Source organism: Lycorma delicatula, chromosome 10 (genome assembly GCF_047948215.1).
Source record: "Lycorma delicatula isolate Av1 chromosome 10, ASM4794821v1, whole genome shotgun sequence".
NCBI classification, from domain to species: domain Eukaryota; kingdom Metazoa; phylum Arthropoda; class Insecta; order Hemiptera; family Fulgoridae; genus Lycorma; species Lycorma delicatula.
This window is the reverse complement of record NC_134464.1, coordinates 57,677,944-57,703,136: the sequence shown is the minus strand read 5'-3', so window position 1 is coordinate 57,703,136 and position 25,193 is coordinate 57,677,944. Positions and strand designations below refer to the sequence as shown.

At 32.7% G+C, this 25,193-nt stretch overlaps 1 protein-coding gene across 1 annotated transcript in view; it reads left to right on the top strand.

Moving 5' to 3' along the window:
• LOC142331238 (uncharacterized) overlaps window positions 1-25,193 on the top strand; it is a 369,144-nt gene that overhangs the window by 177,545 nt on the left and 166,406 nt on the right. The window contains exon 3 of the mRNA XM_075376992.1: window positions 19,341-19,397. Within this exon, the coding sequence (XP_075233107.1) occupies window positions 19,341-19,397 (57 nt within the window). The remainder of the gene's footprint in view (window positions 1-19,340; window positions 19,398-25,193) is intronic.

The following is a 25,193-nucleotide window of genomic DNA, read 5'->3' as shown; positions in this document are numbered from 1 at the left end:
CGATATCTCCTCCTCAGTCGTCGTTTCTCCGTTATGGCTTCGGAGATATGAGGAGGGAGGTCGTTTCGAACAACTGCTCGAGTTTTGGCCGATGAGCTGCCTGCCAGGGCCTCAGTCATTGACGACGTGACGCGCCCGACAGTGTCGTCGATTTCCTCCGGGGTGTTCAGGAGCTCAGGATTTACCGGCCTGTACTCCCGCTGGAGGGTCTCGTAGAACCTTTTCCAGTTGACTGACCTTCGGGGTATAGGCGGGGGATCTCGGCCACCCCCTGCCTGACCTAGTTCCAACAGGACAGGGGAATGGTCCGAGCTGAGGTCTTCTATCGTTTCAATCATGAATGGGAGGGTACCCCCCTTCATGACTGCGATATCCAACACGTCAGGCCTAGATCTGCCTGAGCGATGCACGAACGTGGGCACCTCAGGGCCTACGACGACCAAGCGGCGGGCTCTCGCCCTTTCGTACAGCAATCTGCCATTCGGATTTGTCAGAATGCTGTTCCATGACACGTGTTTGGCATTGAGGTCGCCCATGAGTATCATGGGCCCATCCCAATTTTCCAGCACGGCATCCAGATCTGCGCCGGTTACCGCGTCGTTCGGCTTGCTATAAGCCGAAACCAGCCGATACACCGTGCCCAGATGCTCCACATGCACACACGTTTGCTCCATCACGTTTGTATGAAGAACAACGCGCGTATGCATGTGGCGTCTGTGGACTAAAACCGCAGTTCCACCAGAGGTGCGAGATCCGGGTCGAACTGGCCTATCCGTCCTATATGTAAAATAGTTCCGAAGGGTCAGTTGCTTGGTTGGGTTCAACCACGTCTCAGACAACAGTATCACGTCTATCAGTAGATCCTCGGCCAGACGGCATAGTTCCTCCGTCCGGCCTACTACTGAGTTGGCGTTCCACTGCAAGAGCCTGAGGGTGGGCCTAACCATACCTGGACAGTACAGCCATGAGGCACTCTATTAAGGACTGAATACAGTCCTTGAGAGATTTTGCCTGGAGCAGGCGTGGCAAAACCATCATGATATGTGGCAGGATATCCTTCACTGTCATCTGCGACAGGAAGTCCATGCCAGTGGTCTCCAACGGGGTAGCCGGTTTCGGATTGCCGCTGGAGGTGCCTTTTGGCGCGGCCGCCCTTTTGGTGGGGCGCGGGGTCACAGGGGCCGCGGTGTTTTTAACAGCCTGCTTGGCCTTCCCAGCCGGAGCAGGCTTTGCCTTTCCCGTCGAGGAAGGCTTGGCCTTCTTCGCCGGGGCCGGCTTTGTCGCCGCCTTTTGTTTCACCACCTTCTTGGTGGTCGCCGCCGGTTTTGGCTTGGCGGGTGTTGGGGAGGGTACCTCCCCTTTTTTCACTACCGCCTTGGCCACAGGTGCCGGCACCTCCGGTTTGGGGGCTGATTTTCCCCCACCGGCAACACGGGCCCAGCTGCGGCCGTCAACAGTCGCGGGCTTTTTAATGCCCTTGACCTTATTGACTTGCTCCTTATAATAGGGGCAACCCCGGTAATTAGCCGGATGAGGCCCCTTGCAGTTAACGCATGAGGCTGGTTCCTCACGCGGCTTAACGCATGTGGCAGTGTCGTGGTCCCCACCACACTTGACACATTGCTGGGCCCTCTGGCAGTAATTGGACGAGTGTCCAAATTTCTGGCATCTGTGGCACTGGGGTGGCCCCCCTCGTGACACAAACGCAGTCACTGCGACCTTGCAGTAAAAAATACTGCCAAGGTCATAAATGGTCCGGGCCGAAGGGGTCCTCTTAAGGGCCACTAGGCAGGTCGGGGTTTCCCGACCGTCCCTTGTGAGGAGCTTCTTAACCGAAACCACCTCATAGCCAAGGGAGGTCAGTTCCTCCCTTACTTCCTCCGGGGCAGCCCCATAGGGGATTCCCCGTATAACCACCTTCAGCTCCCTGTCCTTCGGGAGCTGAAAGGAGTGAAAGGCGATTCCCTTCGAGTGCAGAAAACTCTGCACCGCCCGGTAATCCGCCTCGCTGCCCAGCTGCAGCCTTATCGAGAGCCCGGTGCTTTTAGCCACCAGGCGCCCCCCGATCCGCGACTTAATGTCGCGCGCTAATGCTGGCCACTCCTTCGGGCAGTCCAGCATTATTGGCGGGATTTTCTCCCGCCTGACGGTAGCAGGCTGTGATGGGGCCCCATCATCAGCCTGCGGGTTGGCGGCTGCTGCAGCCTTGCTGCAGCCCGCTACGGGCTCCGTCTCCATAGGAGGCGCGGAGTCCCGGCGTTTCTGGCGCTTCCTAGCGCCAGACCCGCTTTCCTCTCCACCGACGGACAGTTCCGGGGTGGGAGAACGGGGCGGGGCAGGCCTTACTTTTCCTTCCATTGAGGAAAAATAAAGAATAAAATTTAAAAATTAAAATTAAACTTAATTAATCACTTCTTAATGTACACTTGCTGCAAAATAAAATCACTGACAAGAAAAATCAAAACAAGATATAACCTGTAGACCTAAATAGGTACAGATTATATCAAACAATTTAAAATAAAATTATTTTAAAATCAGCACAATAGTCCTATAATAATAGGCTATTAACTTAATGTGTTCGTAATGACTACAAGAGTTCACTTTACATTATTATAGAAATTTGAATAGAATAGAAATAAAATTAAGAAAAGGATTATCCTTTTCTTAATGTAACTGGCCTGTAATCCAGGTAGCTGGCCGCCCGGCTGATGTCCTAGCAGACCCTTCTCACATTGTCTGGCGACGCAGGTAGAAGAACTGTTGAACACCTGGCTGGACTGGTTACAACTCACAATCACAGAGCACAATAAGACACAACCTTTCACTACAAGAGCCAAGGATGGAATATCGACAGTTATATAACTGCTGAAACGTTAGCTTTTATTAACATCAAATATTTATACAATATTACACAATATTGTAATATTTATACAATATTATTTTGAATATTAATTCAACAATCTTACCTGAAATATTAGGTTAGAGAAAAAGTCCCTTTATTACTCTTTAAATTAATCTAAATCTTATATGTAACTAATATTATGTTTGTTTTTTTAATTTTTACGTTGTAACCATCATCTAAATGAAAACAAAAACGAAACAGGAGAAAATTTTTAAATTCTATAGCAATATTTATTATCAACTGTACTGAAAAAAATGCGTAAATAAAAATAACGATTCTAAATTATAATTTTCAATTAATATTAAATAATCAGATGCTTAAAAAAATATGATGTGGACATACATCAGTTCCTTGTACGCCTATTAAATTACATATACTCATTTTTAAAAATAAGTAAAATTTTATTTCACTAATAACTTCTAATTTTTCTTCAATTTTTTTTTTAATTTTTTTATTCGGATTATTGAATTATCGTAATTTTTTTTACTATCACAGGTTAATAATTATTAATAAATCAAAATATTTACATTAAAAAAAACCAAAAAAACAGTGGGAAATGAAATCAAATTCAAACCGATGTGCCTTCCCCATATAAGATACAAATACTAAAATAAATAGTAATAATTAATAAAATATTAATTAAAATTTTATTTGGGTATAACTCTGGAACCAATAAAAATGAGTACTACTTGTGATTTATCTTTAAAAAGCTCTCAATGAGGGCTTATTACTGCAGTTAAGAAAAAGTTCAAGATCCATATTTTTTTTATTTTGGGCTTTTTTGGACACTTTTGGTTCAATCGATTGTAATCAAAATGGGAGGTGCACAACTAGTTCTTAAACCAGTACTAAATCCAAAATTTTAACATCCTACGACTCCACTGAAATCTGAAAACCGAAATTTTTCGCGATCACAATACTTCCTTTACTTCGTACTAAGATGTAATAAATGATCTACTTATTTTTTACGGCCTCATGTTGCAAAAAAGGTTGTAAAAACGTGAATGTGAATATATTAAATACTGTAAGAAATTAAAAAGTATATATAGTGAGTGTTAACAAAACATAGTATAATTTTTCAATCATTAAATGTAAAAAAATTAAATTTAACTAATGTTTCTACCTAAAAAAAGTCGAAAAAAAGATTTTTTTCAGTATGATAGTACTACATTCCAATATACAAGGGGCCACAATCAGTGTGGGTGGTAAACAAACAAATTAAACGGAAAGAGTAGGTTTGTGGTTCATCATTTTAAAGGACACTAAAAAACTAAGGTTTTGATATAAATTGAAATTGGGCGATGACAACTAACCAAAATGGCGACCATCTGATATCTTTCACGGTTTTTTAAAAGTCATCTATTATATAGTACCTTGAAATAATTGTTTGATAGTGAAAAACTAATAAATTTCAATTTAGAAATTGTCTCTACCTCAAATCGATCTATTTCTTCAGTATGAGGTCGCTTATACTAAAGCGTATAAACCTTTGGATGTACACCAGGTCACTTTAATTTATTTTTTAAATCTCCAAATACCTAAACAAAGATCAAATCTTTGAGTGCACTAACAGAAATAATAACGGGCTACGGTAAAAAGATTTAACTCTCACATTATCGAAATTCGAAATTTCTATCATTCGAAATTTTTGGAAGTCGAAATTTTTACGTTTGGTTTTTAAACTACATTAAATAATCGCCATTTAGGTTTGGCATGTGGTAATCAAACGTTTTTTTTTTTTTTTTACGTTCAAATGTTTACTTTTCAGTTCCCTTTATTAAAATCCTACCTTTTCCACTTTTTTTAGATGTTTTATACGGGAGCCTTCTCGGTGCTCGGGGTGTTTCGGACTCTTACTAAAAAATTAGGTCGTTTTGAGGTAGTTTTAATGTTTGAAAAGTTATTTATTTGTTGCTGTACTTTAGAACACCTGTAAAAAAATGAGGAAAATAATATCTAAGAAATTAGTTTACTGAAGGAAACTTTTTTCTCTCACCTGTTATGACGAATAAATAGCGTTAATCACTTTATTGGTATTGTATGTTAATTTTTTCAGTCGGTGATTTCTCAGATTTCCATCGCTGTAAACATAAAAAGAGATGATTAAAAATTAAATTGAAAAGTTTATTCATTCTAAATTCTTTGTATAAAGGTTTTCTTTGCAAATTTAAAATTTTTATTTAAATACAGGAATATAATTTAAAGCAGGAAATCTTTGTAAGTGACCTATAGCGAAATTAGACTTCTGTTTATTATTTTTTTTTCATAAAAATAAAGATAAATCTTCTTCTTCGTTGCCATATCAAAGCTTATTCAGCTCATATTGACGCCCATCTTATTCGATCTTCCTCGATCGCTTCTTCCACGAGGATTATATTTAAAAGCTTTAATTGGTAAACGTTCTGATGGTATTCTTTTATATTTTTATGTTTTATTTTACTTTATTTATTTATATTTATATTATTTTATATTTATATTTTATTTTTTTCTGTTATTTTATATTTGTAATTTTTTATTTTACGAGTTTAGAATACCTGTAAAATTAATAATAAAAAAGGAAAATGTAGAGAAAAAATATTTTACATATAGAAATAAAAATAAATTGTTTATTAAAAAATTGATTTTCAACTTTTTTTTTAAAATGAAACAAAACATTATTATTTAAATTATAATCAGAAACAATCCTAAAAAATAGTACATACTCTTTCTCTCTCTTATTATTTGGTAAAAGTTTTGTTCTTTTTTTATCCAATTCACGAATAATGTTAGTTAAATTTTAAAAAACCTTAATGAACAATTTTTATTCCACTTCGTTCTCACTCTCTACGTAACAACGACAAAATTTAGTATTGATGTCGTTTACAAATTGATCAGGTTATTCGAAATTGCTTTACTCTGATTGAAAATCGATTATTCATTACTTTTCTCTTTTCCCTCTCGCATTTCTAAAATGTTGTTTTTATATATATATGTATATTACTGTAATGGAAAACAACATAAATATCTAAACTTTAATTGAACTAATTGGTAGTGGTTCAGATATTATTACTTACACCACATCGAGAAAATACCTCTTTTCATTATTCTTAATTAATAAGATTAGTATTATCCAGTAAATTATTATCATTTCCGATAGATTATTTACTTTATATTTGTAATTGTTTTATTTTACGAGTTTAGTGTACCTGCAAAATTAATAATAAATCCGAGTATAGAATGTAATTAGATTTAGTTAATTGGATTATATTAATACTAATTAAATTTTTCAATTTAATACTTTTAAATTAAAATAATAAAATATAAGTTTTAGTATTTTATATTTAAAACGAACTGTAAATGGAAAATTGTCAATCTAGCAAAATTATAAAAAAGATAAAATCTCCGTTAAGTTATACAATATTTAATATTCGTATCGAATAACTATTCACTGCAATATCGAAGCTTACTACTAAATGTTTATATTCAAATCGTTGCATCAGCCGGTCGGTTTTTTGTGTGATACTATAAAATCATTATTAATGATAAAAAAATTATTCAAAAATGAATAAAATATAAGAATGATATGCTCTTCTAATTTGAAAAAATAATTCGTTAAATAATAATAATTCATGTATAAAGTGAAAAAAGTTGAGTTGTTATTGTAAACCGACGATTTTTATCAAAGGAGAATAATTATCTTGTTTTCTTGGTGTTATTAAATTAACAGAGAAAAAAAATTGCTGTCCGTCAAAAAAAGATGGAGTCCTCCCATAGCATCCGAGGGAATGTTCTCGAGAAACCTCTTTCCCCGAGTAAAGGAAGAGACCAAGTCATCTTAACTCGTCTAAGGATTGGACATACCAGTCTTACCCACGCTCATCTATTTGGCTCTCCTCAGAAGATGCGTGAGGCTTGCAAGGTCAAATGGTCCGTGCACCATCTGCTCTTTGATTGGAAGAGAATCTTTTATGGAGATGGTTTATTCTATCGATATTCTTTCTTTTTTTTAATGCATTTATTTTCAGTCGCATCAACAATTACAGTCATTAGCGACTAAAGTAACACTATCATGTAGTGTTACATAAAACAACAAATATAAACAGGAACAATAAAGAATAAACATAGACAAGTAACAACTAATACAAACTAAAATACATAAATCAGATAAGAACCACTGAATTGTATTCTTAATTCCACTGTAGGAGAGGAACCGCAACAGACATTTTTATACCTTCTTTCTGGTTTAGTATAAATTTCATATCTGAACTCAGGTCTAAGTTTTGTCGGATGGTTCCAAAGATTGGGCAATAAAAGAGCAGATGGTGCACGGACCATTTGACCTTGCAAGCCTCACAGATCTTCTGAGGAGAGCCAAATAAATGAGCGTGGTAAGCCTGGTGTGTCCAATCCTTAGCCGAGTTAAGATGACTTGGTCTCTTCTGTTGCTCGGGGAAAGAAGTTTCTCGAGCACATTCTCCCGGCTGTTGTGTATGCCGTGGGAAGACCCAGCAGCCAGAACCTATTCCACTGAGCCCGTAATATTCTTTTATTTATCTATACAAACTAAAAAAAAAAAAAATCTTTATGTAAAATTGCCTTCAAGTGTAAATATATGTGTTCATATCTTTTATTAATATACATTTGTTTTATTTTCTTGGTTCCATAGTTATATTGTTCAATATGTCAGAAGGAAATATGCTAATTGGTTCAAAATTTGCATTTTAGTGGTTTTTGCAGGCTTTGATGTTATATGTTCTTCTTTTACAAAAAACACAATTTTAACAATGAAAAATTCCTGAAGGTTGTATTTACTATGTGCATATACATGTGTATATGTGTATATATATATATATATATATATATATATATATATATGCCCGAAATTTCCAGAATGGATGGAACAATTTGGATGAAATTTGGCACGATGATTTCAGTGTATGATGCATTGATGCGATTTAATTTCGGTCACAATTGATTAAGGGGCAAGGACCTTATGGGTTCCGTATTTAAACTTTTACTCAAAAGTATGTAGAGTTTTTCAAATAATTTAATGCTTCTTATCTAGCTAATACTTTCTTTGGTGTTGTGACTCATCAGACACTAAATTCGAAGGATGAGGGAAACACCTTAGTGTAAATTTCAAGAACTGGTTCGATGATCAGGAATTAATATTTAGGTTGGCAACCGCAAAGTCTGGATTTCACCTCAGAAAATTTATGCTCCCGTTATAAAACGCTGACGTTTAAGTGGAACTTCTAAACTCAATTAAAATTCTTAGTAAGAAATTCAGCGAACTATAAGATTCACACCAAACTTTGTGTTTATGTGGTGTGTATGTTCTAATACGAGGAGCAATCAACATTTTAAAGAACACAACTAACAAATAATTCACTTCAGCATGTTATTATTAATGGTAACGTATTAGTAATGTTAACATTTTATTGTCTTTGTTAAGCCTTACGGAATAATGGATAAACTCAATAAAATATTAAGAGTAGAAAAATCTACTTTAGTATTTCTTGGAATTAGTTATATATGGATTTTACTCTACAGTTCTGGGACCTTTATACGATTTTCCAGATCAAAAAACATAAGAAAACATCACGTTTACCCCTCTTATAACGCCTTAAAAATTTCAGTATGACCGCATTTAACCGGGGGACTGAAATTCGGGCGAAATGTTTCGCTAGCCGTACTCGATAACAAAGCGTTTTCGGAGATATATTTGTACGTACTTTTTTCCTAATTTCAAGCTCAAGAAGCAGTTCCCAAATTATTTTCCTATCCTTCTGAATCACTCTGTTTATATTTAATAAAATGTCTGTATAGATAAAAGCGACTCTTTAAGTTTATTTTTAGTTCTTGTTTTAAAAACAAAGTTTCTGAATGACTGATGGAAAAGTTTTTACTACAGTTCAGAGAATTCTTTAACTTAAACGAATAATTTTAAAACTTTATATTTTAGATATGGCTTTTTAAAATTTTTAAAGTTAACTTTTGCCGCAATTTTATATATATATTTTTTTAAATCAAGACTAATATTTATTGACTTTTTATTATTTTTTAAAATTATTTGTTGAACGATTTTCTAAATATTCACGAGTCTCTATTTAAATATTTATTTTCTATTTTAATGTAGTTTATCTAATTTGTTATTTTAACACGGTTTACTGCAAAAATTATTATTTATTTATTTTTCTCTGATACTAATTTATAAGTGATCACAACGTCACAAGTATTTGTGATAAATCTTAATCATAACTATTATTTTTATTATTACTACATATTAAAAATTCATACGACTTCCATTTCGAAGGTTTTGGGTTCGAATACCGGTCAGGCGTATTACTTTCATACGGTACATAACGTTACTGAAAATAATAGTAAACCTGTCATTGCTTTAACAACATAAAACGTTCTTCCTCGGTTGTTCTGTTGCTAATTCGTCAAAACTGACGTTGGCTGTAAGGATGTAAAGAATTGAAGTGGAAGGCAACTATTAAAAACATATATATATATATATATATATATGTATGTATGCAGAAGTTAATGAAGTATGAACCCTTAAATAACTTTTCATTAGTTAAATGTAGAAGAATCAAATTTAGCAAAACTCCTCTTACCTTGAAACGATATATTTTTCGGTAAAATGATATTTTCATACCGAACCACATTTCGCCTAGACTTTTTGTTCTTAAGGTCAAATAATTCTATACAAAAATTTTACAAAGATTATGAAGGAAAACTAGTGATTTTTCTATGGAATATTAAATGAAAATAGAAAAAATGAGTCCTAGTAGTATCGAAAAAAAATTATTGTAAAACCAAAAAAAAAAAAAAAATAGAATCGAATAACACTTTTTTATTAGGTTTGGCGTAACTTTTTAAATAGTCAATAACCGATTAAGACATAAAAAAAAAACAAATTGCAAAAATTTTACTTCTGTGAAAATTGATTTTTATTAAAGTCAATAAAAACCAAACAGAATTTCTAAAAATTCATTTTTTATTTAAAAATACAACAAAAAAATCTTAAAATCTAGCACTACAAGTAATAGGTAACGTATTCTAAGCGGTAAAAGTGCTACTCTCAAATAACCGTTTAACTGTTTAACATAGAACGAAATTTAAGATATGATCTCGCCTCAAAAAATCGATCTATTATTCCGTATAAGATCACTGCAAACACAAATGTCTACGGGAGAGCAAATTAAAATGTTAAATGGATAGAGTAGGGTTGTGAGACATCATTAAATAGGTCATTGCAAAATAAACATTTTAACGTAAAAAACTAACGGTACGGCAAGCTTATCGAAATTGTGTCCATTTAATATTTTTCACAGCTATTTTTAAAAGTGGTCTATAGTACACCCCAAGTACTGAATTCGTATATAAAAATATAAAGTATTTAATAAATTTTAATATTATTTTTGTTTATTCCTTTCAGTGTTCTCCTGTTAACCAATTATTTATCTGTTACCACTATTGAAACTAGTCGAAAAAAAAAATTCAATAGTCCCTACTTTGCTTAAGGTTGTAATATATCTTTTTCCTGTTTAGCCTCCGGGAATTACCGTTCAGGTATTACTTCAGAGGATGAATGGAATAAGGATGATATGTATGAGTATAAATGAAGTGTACTCATGTACAGTCTCAGTTCGATCATTCGTGAGATGTGTGGTTAATTGAAACTTAACCACCAAAGAACACCGGTATCCATGATATAGTATTCAAAGGTTGTAATCTAAAGATTTTTAAGCAAACATTTTTATTTTACAACGTCCTTTAAAATTATTGATAGCAATTCTATTCTTAAAATTCTTACACATTTTTGAGTTGAACTTTATGATTTCCTCCCGGGTGCTTGGGGTTTGGAGATTTCATACCGAAAATTAGATCGTGTCGTGTCGAGAAAGGATTATTTGCTAAATTTTATTTTTCTACTTCTACATCTTTTTTTTTTTAACCTCCGGGACCGGGACCGGGATGGAAAAATTCCATGCCTGACCGGGATTTGAACCCGGGACAACACGATGGATTTTGTCCACATTTAGCTGTTAGTTATTTAACCTCAAAAAGAGTCATACTTTATTAATAGTGTATATATATATATATATATATATATATATATAGATCGGTCACAACAATATTCATTAAGTTACGTCAATTCTCAGCTCGTAAATAATAAAATACAATAGCAAAGTATTTTTCAGGCTTTATTATTATTCTATTACAAAGTTTATAGGAGATCCATCGCTTTGAAATTCATCAACAATGGCGGTGGTTACAAAGAAATTATATTAACATTTTAGTATATTCAAATATAAAAATCGTACAATAGATCTTTATCAAATATTTTTTAATAAAATATAAGTAGATGTATATATCGCGTTAAATCCGAGTTATCCAGCGAATAGCTTACTTTACAAATCTGAATAACAGGATTTGATAGTTAAAATCCCTCGAGGCTTATACACCTAAGTGTTCGCAATAAAAGAGCACAATGGGATCCAGAATACAGACTGCGTTGCTACCGCGGTAACAGGAGTGTTGTCATCGTTGTAGTATATCTGGTACGGCAAGGGGTTGTTCGGATGACAATAGCGACTCGGATGAAAATTGCATCATAAATATTTTTAATTCAGGTGGTCGAGGACAGCTTGAATAGTGGCCAGAGGGGGAAGTTTTTTAGTTGTTGTACGAAACCGACATAACTACCGCCCTCATCAGTTAGTTACCTCCAGAACCCTACCACCCCTTCGATTTATATCCCCATGCGATTTCTTACCCCTTTGAAATTATTATTGTTACAACAGTAATCTGAGTGAGTAATGCGTCATGTTATGCATTACATTTACATGCTTGGAAAAAAAATTAAAAACATTTATAATCCTGAAGCATACAGCACGAGTTCGGTTTTCTATATAAATGTTCCCTTCCACCGTTTTTATGTGTTATAAAATAATTTATGGCCAATAATACTGTCATAACAAAGTGTATATATATATATATATATATATACATATATGTATAATATTTTGTAGTCAACATATATATTTTTTCATTTATAAAAATGCAGAGGGTAGTTCCAAAAAATGACGAAGTTCAAAAAGAAAATAGTTTTGCACGTAATGAATGGAAGATGTACACTTATGAATAATGAATGACTATTATAATATTTAAATAAATTGTTTTTTTTTTTACCATTATTATTATTATATTTATGAAAAATTATAAGTAGCTATTATAAAATTACGATATGTAGTCTGTTAGTAAAAGGTAAAAGAAACGACTAATCATATCTTGGGCGATGTGTTGAACACGTTGTTGCCGTTTCTAAAAATGTAGCATTTCAGTTTTAAAGTAAATAATTTGTACAACGGTCAAAACTATAAAACAAAATTCAAATTCTGAATTTTTTATTTTTTATCTGTTTGTAAAAATCTAAATTCTCCTGTTCAAAAAAGTACTTGTGAAGTGTAAAATTTGGTAAAAGTATATTTCTTAATCAAAACAGTAAAGTGATATATATGTATACAATATATATATATATATATACATAGAAGTTCCTAATTCAATTTGTATGCGTTTTTTAAATTTATTTAAACCTAATTCTTCGGTTAATAAGAGTGTCTGGTCTCGATGCGTTTTTTTTTTTATTTGATTTTATTTACCAAATTTTTCTGGTGGTCTCCTTGAAAATATTTTTCATATAAATGGAAGATTTTGTAAAAGTTTTTATTTTGTATAAAACTCTATTCAAAGAGTTTTTATTTGGTCATCATCGGTTACTCCTACCGGGCTGGTCTAGTGGTTAAATCGTCGTGACAAATTAATTATTTAACAGCTGATTTTTAAACTCGAAAGTTCTGAAGTTTAAATTTCCTAGTAAAAATTAGTTGTTTTTATACCGATTTGAATACTAGACAGTGAATACCGGTGTACTTTGATGGTTGGGTTTCAATTAACCACACATCTCAGGAATGGTCGGGCTGAGCCTGAAATATTTAAAAATGATAGATACATATCCTCATTTCATTGAGCTGGTGAGGGAGAGGTTACTTATTGTTCACTATTTGAACAGACTGCAATGTAGACATCAGAAAAAAATAAATATCATTAGTAAGTATTTGATTTCTGCAACGGCAATAACTGATATAATTCGATTTTCAAAGTATTCTCGAGTAAATATTTAATTGGCAAAATTATAATAATTACGTGCTAAAATAATACATAATCTCGCATTTTAATGAGACAAAATGTTTTATGTATGTGTGTGTGTGTGTGTGTGTGTGTGTGTGTGTGTGTGTGGGCGCGTGCGCGCATGTGTATGTGTGCGTGGAAGTGAGTGAGTGTATCCCAGATTCAGCCTGATTTTCGGACAAAGAAATTACTTCGCGGTTCCAATTTTTTTTCTAAATCTCTTTTTAGCCTTGTTTAAATCGGGCCGACATATTGAAGTAAAATACTCCAAACAATAATATTAAGCCCCCAAAAAGAAGGGGTGTGAATGAATGTGACACGTACTTAAAATACATTTTTTTTCAAATTTAATTTCAACCCTATTTAATCCTAACCCTATATATTATATTAAAGTAAACGACATGAACTTTTTTAACCCTAATTGGGTCTTTTGGGACCCAATTTAAGAATTTATAGTTTTTTTTGTATTTTTTTTTGCTTTTTATGTATTAAGAATGTTATACTTTCGAATAAGGTATTCAAATAGGACTGAAATATTTTAATTAAAAATTTTCATATTTTTTTCAATTTATTCAACATACAATATAATTTTGACGATGAAAAGTATTTTGCTGAAGCGGATTGACTGGGTTACAACATTTTTTATTATGAATTTTGATTCTTTTTCACAATTATAATTTTTAGGTGAAAAGATAACCAAGGGATTCAAATTTCAGATTTGAGATTCAAATTTTTTACTGAAAATTTTGTTCTTTTTCGCAATTGTGTATCAAATATGCTCTTATTACTGTTAAATAAATCAATAAAAACGCTATTATTAATAATAAGAATGATGATAATCATTAACTTAATATAATTTAATAATAATATTCTCGATTTTTATTTTTTATATTTTATTTAACAGAATAATGATTTTATTAAATTATTACACTTTATGCCAATAAATAATTCATAATTTTTATTTATGATTAAATAAATTTTACTTAACAACTTAATTATTGTAATATTACCATCTTAAAATTCAATTGAACATAAGGTACAACGCCTGAAAAAAATTTGCATTCCTTTTTTTTAAAAAAAAACAATTTGCTGTTTTTTTTTTCCAGCTGCTACAAAATTTATATCTGTCACACATGAAAGACTGAAACGCTAGAAATTAATCAACATCATAGCGGTGATGCTTTTTATTGTGATAATTTTTTGAATTAATCAATCAAATAACAATGATTTTTAAAGTATTGAACAGCAATAAAAAAGTTTTTTAAAATTAGTTAACATCTGCTCACTTAAAAATATAAAAGAAAAAAGTTGAAAGAAAGGAATCACCTGTTTTTGGTACAAACAGCATTCTTCAGTTGTCCTTTTCTTATAATTTTTTTATTAAATTTATTTAATTTTCTTATAAAAAATTAATAAAGTTATAAAATTATAAATTTTATTTATGTTTCTTTTAAATTCTTTTCTTTGATTTAAATAAATACATAAATTATTTTCCTTTATGTTAAAATATTACAACCTTAAACACTACAAACGTACGCGCACACTAATACACCCCCCCCCCCCACACACACACACACACACACACACACGTGTAGTGAATATTCGTAGGCTTTCTATATTAATACATAAGATTTTCATTTTAACAAACAGAATTAAATTGATGTTATAGAAACTTTATATTGTCAAAAGAGAAAACATAGTCCTTAGTTTTGTTAACATCTCCTTAAAACCTCTCTGAAATTGTCAATTCACCGACATGATTCATAGTGTACCAAAACTCGAAAACTCCCGGCTTACTCTGGTAATTAAATTGCGGAATATTAGTTTTCAACTTGTTTGAGTGTTGTAACAAGTTCTAGGAGCTATCTATGTAGAACGTTCATCTACAAAACACTCTGCTTGTATAACATAGCTTCTTAACCAAAATCTGTATTTTGTACATTGGAAGAGAGAGAGAGAGAGAAAGAGAAAGTTATAGAAGGGGACAGAGAATGTCAAATATAGAGATTATTTACAAAAGGAAACAATAAAAGCGTTTTAAACAAAATGTCTCGTTTATGTTTTTGTTGTCATCAAAGAAATCCAGACACTGTTTCTTTATTTATTTATTTTTTTTTAATTTTTGTTACGTTGGCCTCAGAAAAATGTTCATTGTATTAAACTATTTCTTATTCTAAATTTTTCTGAGCTCTTGCACATGAGCAAGTCGATTGATGTTTTATTTTGATATTGTAGTGGATTTATTTTTCAAATTTCTTAATCGTCATGCTGCTTTTTTAATAAGCTAACTGATCCGCCTAATAAAATATCTCAGAATGACAACAGATGCTTATTATTATTTACGACACTAAATTTTAAAAGGCTTTATGAATAAAACTGTAAAAATTAGTATGAATAAAAACAAGCCGGGTTGAATTTCATTAGGAAAAACATCTGTTTCTATTTAAATATGGAAATAATAGGTGGGAGAAAATTTTTTTAAAGATATATGGGTCAGCGTAGAATTTTTCTTATATACGTGTCTATAAGAGATGGTAGGTAACCTGACATAAACCCCGGTCATGCTAGAACCGTTCTCAAGAATAACATGTGTTCCACGTCGTATTTAATAAGGTCGATGAAAATTGAAGTAGATTTTCAGTCGCCTTCATTGATCCGAGTACACTACAACATAGCACCACAGTTATTCAGATGATATTAATTTTAAGAGCGATAAGAAAGTTATATACTCCGTTCATCTCAAAGATCGACTGTATTATCAGCATCATTCATTTCAGAAAAAGAAAACAATATTTCAAAATAAAAACTGAATATTAATTCATTGAAGTTAAGGATATCCGATTACTATAAAAAAATACTTTTTTCCACATAAATTGGAAAAAAAATAATTATATACGATTATTCTGTATTCGATATAAAAGGGATATTTTATAACAAAGAAAGATGAATAAAATACAATTTAGAAGGAAAAAATAGAAACCTCTAGATATTAAAGTTAGCCGACAATATTGAAAATCTGTTAATTAGATTTAAAATGGATGAATATAAAAATTCACAAAAAAAAGTTTATGGAATTTTTTATTTTGCATATATCTTAGTCGGTCGGTCATGTAGTTTGTGAAACAATCCTTGACGAGTTAATTTAAAAAGAAAGAAAGGGTTAACAGAATGTTAACCTTAAATAACTTCTCACCCGTTAAACACAGGAAAAATAAAATTTTAAAATATTTCTACCGCGAAAAGATCTACGTATTTCTCGGTATGAGACTACTGCACTCGTAAGTCATCGCAAGGGAGCAAAGAAATAATTTTAAATTGAAACGGTAGGATTGTAACATAATTTTAAGGGTATTTAAAATCGGCAATTTTAATATAAAAACTATGGGCTATACCCAAAGTGGTGAATCATTCAATATTTTTCATAGTTGACTTAAAATATGGCCTACAGTACACTCCAAATAGCGGACTCATACAAAAAAAAAAAAAACGATCGCTTTAAAGTAGAAATATCTATTCAATTTTATTTTTCTACGTTTAACTACTGAAACGTTATTTAAGGGTTCCCGTTCCCTACTTTATGAATACTCGTGTGTACGTATGTATATATATATATATATATATATATATATATATATATATATATATATGTGTGTGTGTGTGTGTATATGGAGGTAATTAAGAATATCGGGTAAGATAGTGGAAAATAGAACTGCAACAAATCAATAAAATTATCAAAAGAAAAAAATTAAATAAATTTACTTTGATGATTTCTGATTTATTTACTTTCATTAGATTCTCGATTCCAGTAATTTTAGCCTGGGATAAATAGATTACTTCATATTTTAGTTCCTTTCTAAACTTTCTGTTCTAAATGTTTAAGTTCTTTTCCTGCATTCTAATTGTACATTTTTATAAATAAATGTTAGTTAATTTTTCACAATCTTAACCTTTGTTTAACCCCGGGACCACCGTTAAGTATTGCTTCAGAGATTGAGATGAATGATTTGTAGCGTGAGTGAAAATCCCATTCCTGACCGGGATTCGAACCCGGAAGGATCCTAGAGGAGGTACAGCGTCGCATGGCCCTCATGGTGACATTAGCATATGCCTCAGTGTCGACAGAGGCGGTGTTGGTGATTATGGGGCAGCCACCTCTTGAAAAGCTGGCAGAGACTCGAGTGTTGGGCCACCGGGTAGTGCCTAAGGGGGACAAACATGCGGTGCTGTTTCGAGATTGGTAAACTAGGTGACATGCGTCCACCAAGGACGCAGGTGGTATGCGTTATAGGATAAGGCGGATGCCTTATCGCATCCGCGAAAAGGCGGTGCAACCACAACGCCTTATCGCGGATATAAGGCCGTGGGCCGGTCGGAGGATTGGTAAGCAGAACTACTGGCTCACACAATTTCTGACCCGCCATGGGTCTTTCACGCCTACCTGTGTGGTAGGAGGAGGGCGCATGACCCCTACTGTCCTTACTGCGGCGATCCGGATACCCCGGAACACGTGGTATTCTGGTGTCCGCAGTGGGATGAATACCGCCTGGCTTGCTCGGCGATTACCGGACCGCTCAGCGCGGAGAATATCATCGCCACCATGTTGCAAAGCTCCAAGAATTTTGATACCATCGAGGGTTCTTCAAGAGAAGGATCGGGGGATGAGGGACAGCCCTATGTGGAGCTTCCGTTCGCTCGTGCTTGCACGAGTGGACAGTAGCGATGAGGCACGGGGACTCTCGCACCCTTGAGAGAAGAAGACCGATTCCCGGCGGGGATGCCCCACTCGGGGTGTCCCTGTTAGAGGTGTTGGGATAGAAACTGAGTCCCGGATCCCGGAATGAGGATCCAGGGACGGCATAGCCGGGCCTGTTGGATCCTGATCTGGGTGTTTGAGGCGGGTTAAAGTAAGATACGACCGGCGGGCCGTTAGAGTATAGGACACTTCCCTGGGTTGTATTATATTTAACTGCAGAATCCAGCGCAGGGGTGAAGGTGAAAAAAAGGGAAAAAATATACATTTTTAGAAACGGAGAGACCAAGTCGTACGAGATTGTTGGGGAATATTAAATATTATTTTTATAAATATTTTTCGGAAGGTCCGGTTTCGAGACGTGCCATTTTTAATTACACATTAAAAAATTTATTTCTATCGGTAGAAATGGTTATTATTTAGGCATTAACCTTCTGTTACTATGGATAAATAAATCCTTATAATTATATTTTAAATCTTTTACTGATATGTAAATCCATCAGGTTAGTCTAGCGATTAAACTCTTCATCGCAAAATCAATTGATTTTTGAAGTCGAGAGTTTAAGGTCCGCGTACTTATAAAGGCAAATGCTTTTATACGGATTTGAATGCTAGACTGTGGATACCGGTATTCATCGCTGTTTCGGCTTCAATTAACCACGCGTTTCAGGAGCAGTCTGTGCCAGACTACATGTTTACCGGTACATTTACACTTACGTTGCTGCTACGTCAGGCCTGGCAAGCCGGCAATGGTAATTGCATTTGCCTGTACCTACACATTTAGATCCCCGGCAGTAGCTGGAAAACCGGTTGGAATAAACAAACCGTATGTATATGCGAAAGTTTGTCCGTTTGTTTGCAACAGCATCACGCGAGAACTAACTGATCGATTGATTTCAAATTTTCAGATTACTTTTGTAATATCCCAAGAACACTTTAAAGCCATAGATCGTGGTCCTAAGCCCATTGGAGGTTAAGATATTAAAGATATTCATTAAAGAAACAAAAATTAATCCGTTTACTTCATTATAATTCTGTCACCGTAGCGAAAGAAATATAATTACGTAAAATGACAATTTTTTTTTTCTTTAATGAATATCGGTCAATTATTTAATATTCTTACAACCATGAGGATAACGAACGCCGGGGGAGTCCAGGAGGGTCTAGCCCCAGCTAGCAATTATCTATAATTTATAAACTTAGGGTTTTAAACGTATACCGGGTTTTGCTATATTTTATTCTATATTTTCCTACATTTATGATAGAATATTTTATTCTACGGACGGCGATGAAAATTATTTAAAATTATAAATTTTTGAAACAACTAGCCGAATCAGATATTTTTACAAATTGATTTCAGTAAATTACTTCAAAACGTTTACAATTTACCGTCCCGAAAAAATTATTATTAAAAAATAATCGGTTTCTCTTGCGTTTCAAAAACTTTTAGTTTTGAATATAAATTTTAACCTAAATAATTTTAATATCATTCTTTTTCTTTTTCAGTTTACAACAAAGAATGGCTCCCAAAACATATGTTTGCAAAATTCGGATTGCCTTACGGTAAGTAATTGCATTTTATATTCTGCTTTTCTCTACCAACCGATTTAATTTGTAAAACTAAAAGAGAGGGGTAAATCGTTGTTTATTTTTTTGTTGTATTTTTTTTTAGCTGGTGAATGTAGGTGAATAATTTAAAGGTTTAGTTTTTAATTAATAGTTATAGAGGAGGAAAAAACAGAAAAACTATCTTAATTTTATTACTAAATAATTTGCCATCAACCTTTTTTTTAATGACTTCAAAGTTATGTCATCCGTTATCCTAAAATCAAACTACTCTTTATCTCGCTATTGAAAATATATTTATATATATTTACATTATAAGAAATCAATATTTAAAACTATTCAACTAAAGTTTACTCCATTACGGGTATGTATAATTTTCACGCTGATGTAAAGTTTAAAACAATTTCAAATTATCTAGTTCAAATGGTAGATTTTAACAAAGACAAGATTTTAATAACGTTAAAATTATTATTATGTTTATAAACATTTATTTCCTCTTTGAAATATTGCAATACTTATACCATCATTAGCTTTTTTTTTATGTCAATTACAAAATGAGCAACATAAAACCGAATCGATAATGAAACCATTACCCAACACTATTTATAAAAGACTCTCACACAAGTAGCGCGACTAGTGGATGTGTATGCCACTACTGATTGTTGCTGCCGTTTGTGAAGCGGTTAACTGTCAGTGCAGTATTCGTCTTGTTTCAGTGCCGTATTGTGAGTGCAGTGCAGTTGTGTTTGTGTGAACCCAACGGTTTAACCCAGCGGCTTGGTTTAGTGGTGAACGCGTCTTTCCTAATCAGATTTTTTGGAAGTCGAGAGTTCAAGTCCTAGTAAAGTCAGTTATTTTTACATGGATTTGAATACTAAATCGTGAATACCGCTTTTCTTTGGTAATTTGGTTTCAATTAACTACACATCTCAGGAATGGTTGAACTAGACTGTACAAGACTAGACTTCATTTACACTCTTGCATATCATCCTCATTCATCCTCTGAAGTATCATCTGAACTGTATTTACCGGAGGCTATACAGGAAAAAGAAAAGAAAAAAAAACTTGTGTTTGTGTAAAATGCCTTATTCAATCCACGAGAGGGTAGCTATAGTTGAGGCCTATGTTCGTTCTGGATCGTTTGAAGAATCACGTCAAGTATTCGTAGAAAAATTTCCGAATTCCTGTATCCCACCAAAGAGTAGTGTACACGATTTAGTTAAAAAAAATGGCGTACATTAGGCTCGGTTTCTAATGCAAGACGAAAAAGGAAATTTTCCATTTGAACTTCATAGGCTAATGCCGATACTGAAAAGACAATTAGTGTCAGTCCAAAAAAAATCACTACGCAAGTTATCTCAACAATCTGGTGTTAAATACACATCTTGTCGTAAAATGCTTCATGAATTAAACTTGAAACCATACCGCGTTACAACTGAGCAACAGCTGAAGCAGACAGTCAAACCGAAACGACTTGATTATTGCAATTGGCTTCTCGAAAACATTGTTGGTGGACAGATAGACCGCATGTCGTATTTCGTGTCAGACGAGGCATGGTTTCGTTTATCCGGCTATATTAATTCGCATAATATGAACTGAAGGTGAATATTCAACGAGAAATCAACGCAATTGACAACATCATTTTGCGTCGGACGACTCTCAATATGATCAGTCGAGCACAAAATTGCATCGATATCCAAGGTGATATTTTGAATATTTTTTCTAACAATAAGGTAAAAATATGTAGCATTTAAATTACGTTTTATGTTTTTCTTATTTATCCGTAACCGTATCATTCATAAAATTTCATTCCAACATAACCTACCGATTCTGCAGCGGTTTCGTTATGGGTTCCATTTTATGTTGCTCACTCTGTATAATTCCTATGAAATTGTTATCTTGTTATTGTTATCTTGGGATTACATATGTACGATTAAAAAGAAAGGCATTATTTTCTGCTAAATGTGAGTCACGTTGATCTATAAATAAATATTTTATTATGATCGATATTTAATTATACTTCACATAGATCTCCTCAGGAACGGATAAATATCCTACTAAATTTACCATAGATAAAAATCTGATGTGGACAAGACATGACTTCCTTGTACGCCTATTGAGTTACTTATTCAATTTTTTTAAAATGAAAAGTACATAAAATTTCATTTCATTATTATTCCTGATATATTTTCATACTTTTCTGTTTTTATTGTTATTATTAATTTATTGTAAACATTTTTTTACAATCAGAAGTTAATAATATTAATAAATCAATATATTTAAATTAAAAAAAGGAGATGAACTCGGATTTGAACCGATGTGCCTTTCCCCTTGTAAGATCCAAATATTTCATTAATTAAAATTTTATTTGGCTCTGGAACCATTGAAAATAAGTACCACTTATGATGAGAGTTTATTACTGCAGTTAAGAAAAATTCTAAAATCCAAAGTTTTTGGTTTTTTTGGATACTTTTGGACCGGTCGATTGCAATCAGAAGAGGAGGTGTAGAGCTAGATGTTACAACAGTCCTAAATCCAGAATTCCAACATCCTACGGCTAATCGTTTTTGAGTTAGGCGAGATACATACGTACGTACAGACGTCACGCCGAAACTAGTCAAAATGGACTCAGGGTTGATAAAAATGGATATTTCCGATGAAATCTGAAAACCGACATTTTTTACGATCACAATTACTTCCGTTACTTCGTGCAACGAAGTAAAAAAGGAACAACTATCTTAGAATTTTCCTAGATCGATCAAGGGAAATTGTGACAAAATCTAGATCAGAACAGTGTCGCAAAACATACAATTAATTATAATGTAACAGATTTATGCGATTCAAGTTCATATCAATTATTTACAATCAATAATCTGATGAAATAATTTTAAGGTGACATGAAGGTGATCATATATGAAAAATAATCACTTCAGATTAAATGAAAATTATTTGAGCGCTTTAAGTTGAACAGAATGAAGAAATTCAGGGTGTTTTTTTTACATTTTATTTAGAATTATTTTTAAAAAATCATCTGATGAGTATCAAATATACTTATTTAATTATTTTGTCGCTATATACTCGTATATATATTTTTTTTTGAATGAAATTTTTATATTTATATATTAACATAAAATTTTTATTTTTTAAATTTATATTTTGTAATACCGTTCGGATGAAGGTTTCCCTGGGCCTTTCTAGGGAAATTCTGTATAATTCCTTTGGTTATCGTGAAATAACTTATTCGTCCGCCAAATGAAGTATGAAATTTATAATCGGGTATATTATTTATCGATTTTTTTGCAATATTCAAACATTGTAAATATAATATGCTGAAAAAATGTATTTGCTTTCACAAATTAAAAAACTACAAGGTATAATAAGATCAGACTTTTTCAAGGTACAATTTAATCGTATCTTAAATCGGATAATTTATGAAAGATTTAATAACCGTTTACATAGAATATTTTTGCAGTAACAGCAAAAATAAACGATCGTTGTATTTTCCTTAACGTATACATCTACTATATTACGTTAAGAAAAAGCGATAAAACATTTTAAAGCGAAAATCACGTAACGCGTAACTGTTACGAGTACACACGATCTCTTAATATGGAATCGCAAAACAAGAGAGAATAATGTTTCGTTATCCTATACACAAAGATGTTATTTTAATATCTTTACACGATGTGAGTACGGCTGCATCTGACAGTTATTTCATTACACGAAATAAAACAGGACAGAAAATGATTATTCGAGTGAAAAAGGAACAAAGATAGAAATAAATCTAACGCGTACACGTACAGTGTATTCGAATACATAACGTATATAAACGGTATCAAACATTAATTGTTATTACAGTTTAACGATAGAGACTTAGAACGTATTAAATCGTAAGTGAGGTTTAGTTTAGTTTAAAGGGGTAACAAAATAACCGGGTTGGGGGTTGGGAAAGGGGGGATAGGGATTAATAAATGGAATGGAAGGGGTAAAGTTAAATTTCTCGTATAACGCAATCATCATTTGTTTGTCTTTAATTTAAGTTCTGTATTTATAAACACACACACACACACTGTACCAAACAGATATTCAGTCTTTCCCGTTCATTAGTTTTAATAATATGCTACACTATATTATGCTATATATAACACAAAATAGTATTTATAAATATATTTAGAAGACTAGCTGAAAAGTTATACTTTTTGTAATGCATTATAATAAACTTTTTGCCACATCAAAATTTCACGTTCTTATCCTAATAAAGGTAGTTTGGTTTTATGGTTTTATTGTTATTTGAATACTCACAATATATTTTATATAAAAAATTACATACAAAAAATAAAAAAAAATTATATATATATTTTCAAATTATTACGTCCTTGTACGAAGTAAAGTAAGTATAATGATCACGAAAAATTTTGGTTTCCAGATTTCAACGGAAGTATCCGTTTTGATCATCCCCGAATCCATTTCTTCTATTTTTTTCTTGTTTAGCCCCCGGGACCATTGGTATTGGTTCAGAGGATAAGATCAATGATTTGTAGCGTGTGTGAAAAATGCCATGCCTGTCCGGGATACGAACCTGGGACCTCCGGATGAAAGGCCAAGACGCTACCACTCGCGCCACAAAAATTTTTACTAGTTACAGCGTGACATCTGTACGTATGTACGTGCTTATATATTTCGCATAACTCAAAAACGATTGGCTGTAACATCTTGAAATTTTGGATTTAGGACTGTTGTATGTTTTATGCGCCTCCCCTTTTGATTGCAATCGACTGAACCAAAACTGTCTCAAAAAGCCCAAAATCCAAAAAAAATTTGGATTTTGGACACTTTCTTAACTGTAGTAGTAGGCCATCTGAGAGCTTTTCAACGATATATCATAAGTGGTACTTATCTTCATTGGTTCAGAGTTATAGCCAAATAAAATTTTAATTAATGAAATATTTGGATCTTACAAGGGGAAGGCACATCGGTTCAAATCCGACTTCATCTCCTTTTTTTTAAATTTAAATGTATTGATTTATTAACTTCTGATCGTAAAAAAATTACAATAAATAATAATTTAAATAACAATAAAAAATAATATTAAAACAAATTTCGGGAGTTATTAATGAAATAATATTTTATGTACTTTTCATTTTAAAAAAATATGTAAATGTAATTCAATAGGCGTAAAAAGAAGTCATGTATTGCCCACATCAGATTTTATATTTCGCTGTGATTCGTACGTCTCAGGAATGATCGGCCTAAGTTTGTTCAAGACTGCACATTTACCGGTGTAGTTACATTACACTGATAAGTCGCTAATGACTGACTTCAATTGTTGATGCAACTACAAATAAAAAAAATAAAAAATATTCATATTTCGATTTATTTTTGTGGAATTAACTTTGATTCTTATCACTCACGTATTTGATATCCTGTTCGATTACATTAAATAATTTTATTAAATTACGTTCCACTCATTAGATAGAAAAAATTAGAACGATTTTGTTTTTAAGGTACAGAAATTTGATGTGAACACCACATGACCTTTTTATATACCTAATAAATTACATATACACATCTTTTTTTAAATGAAAAGAACATAAAATTTTATTTCATTAATTACTTCTGATATTTTTTTAATGAATTATTATTATCGTAATTTTTTTTTTTCAATCAGAGGTTAATCATTATTAATAAATCAATATATTTAAATTAAAAAAAAAAGGAGATGAAGTCTAATTCGAACCGATGTGTCCTTCTAAGATCCAAATATTTTATTAATTAAAATTTCATTTGGCTATA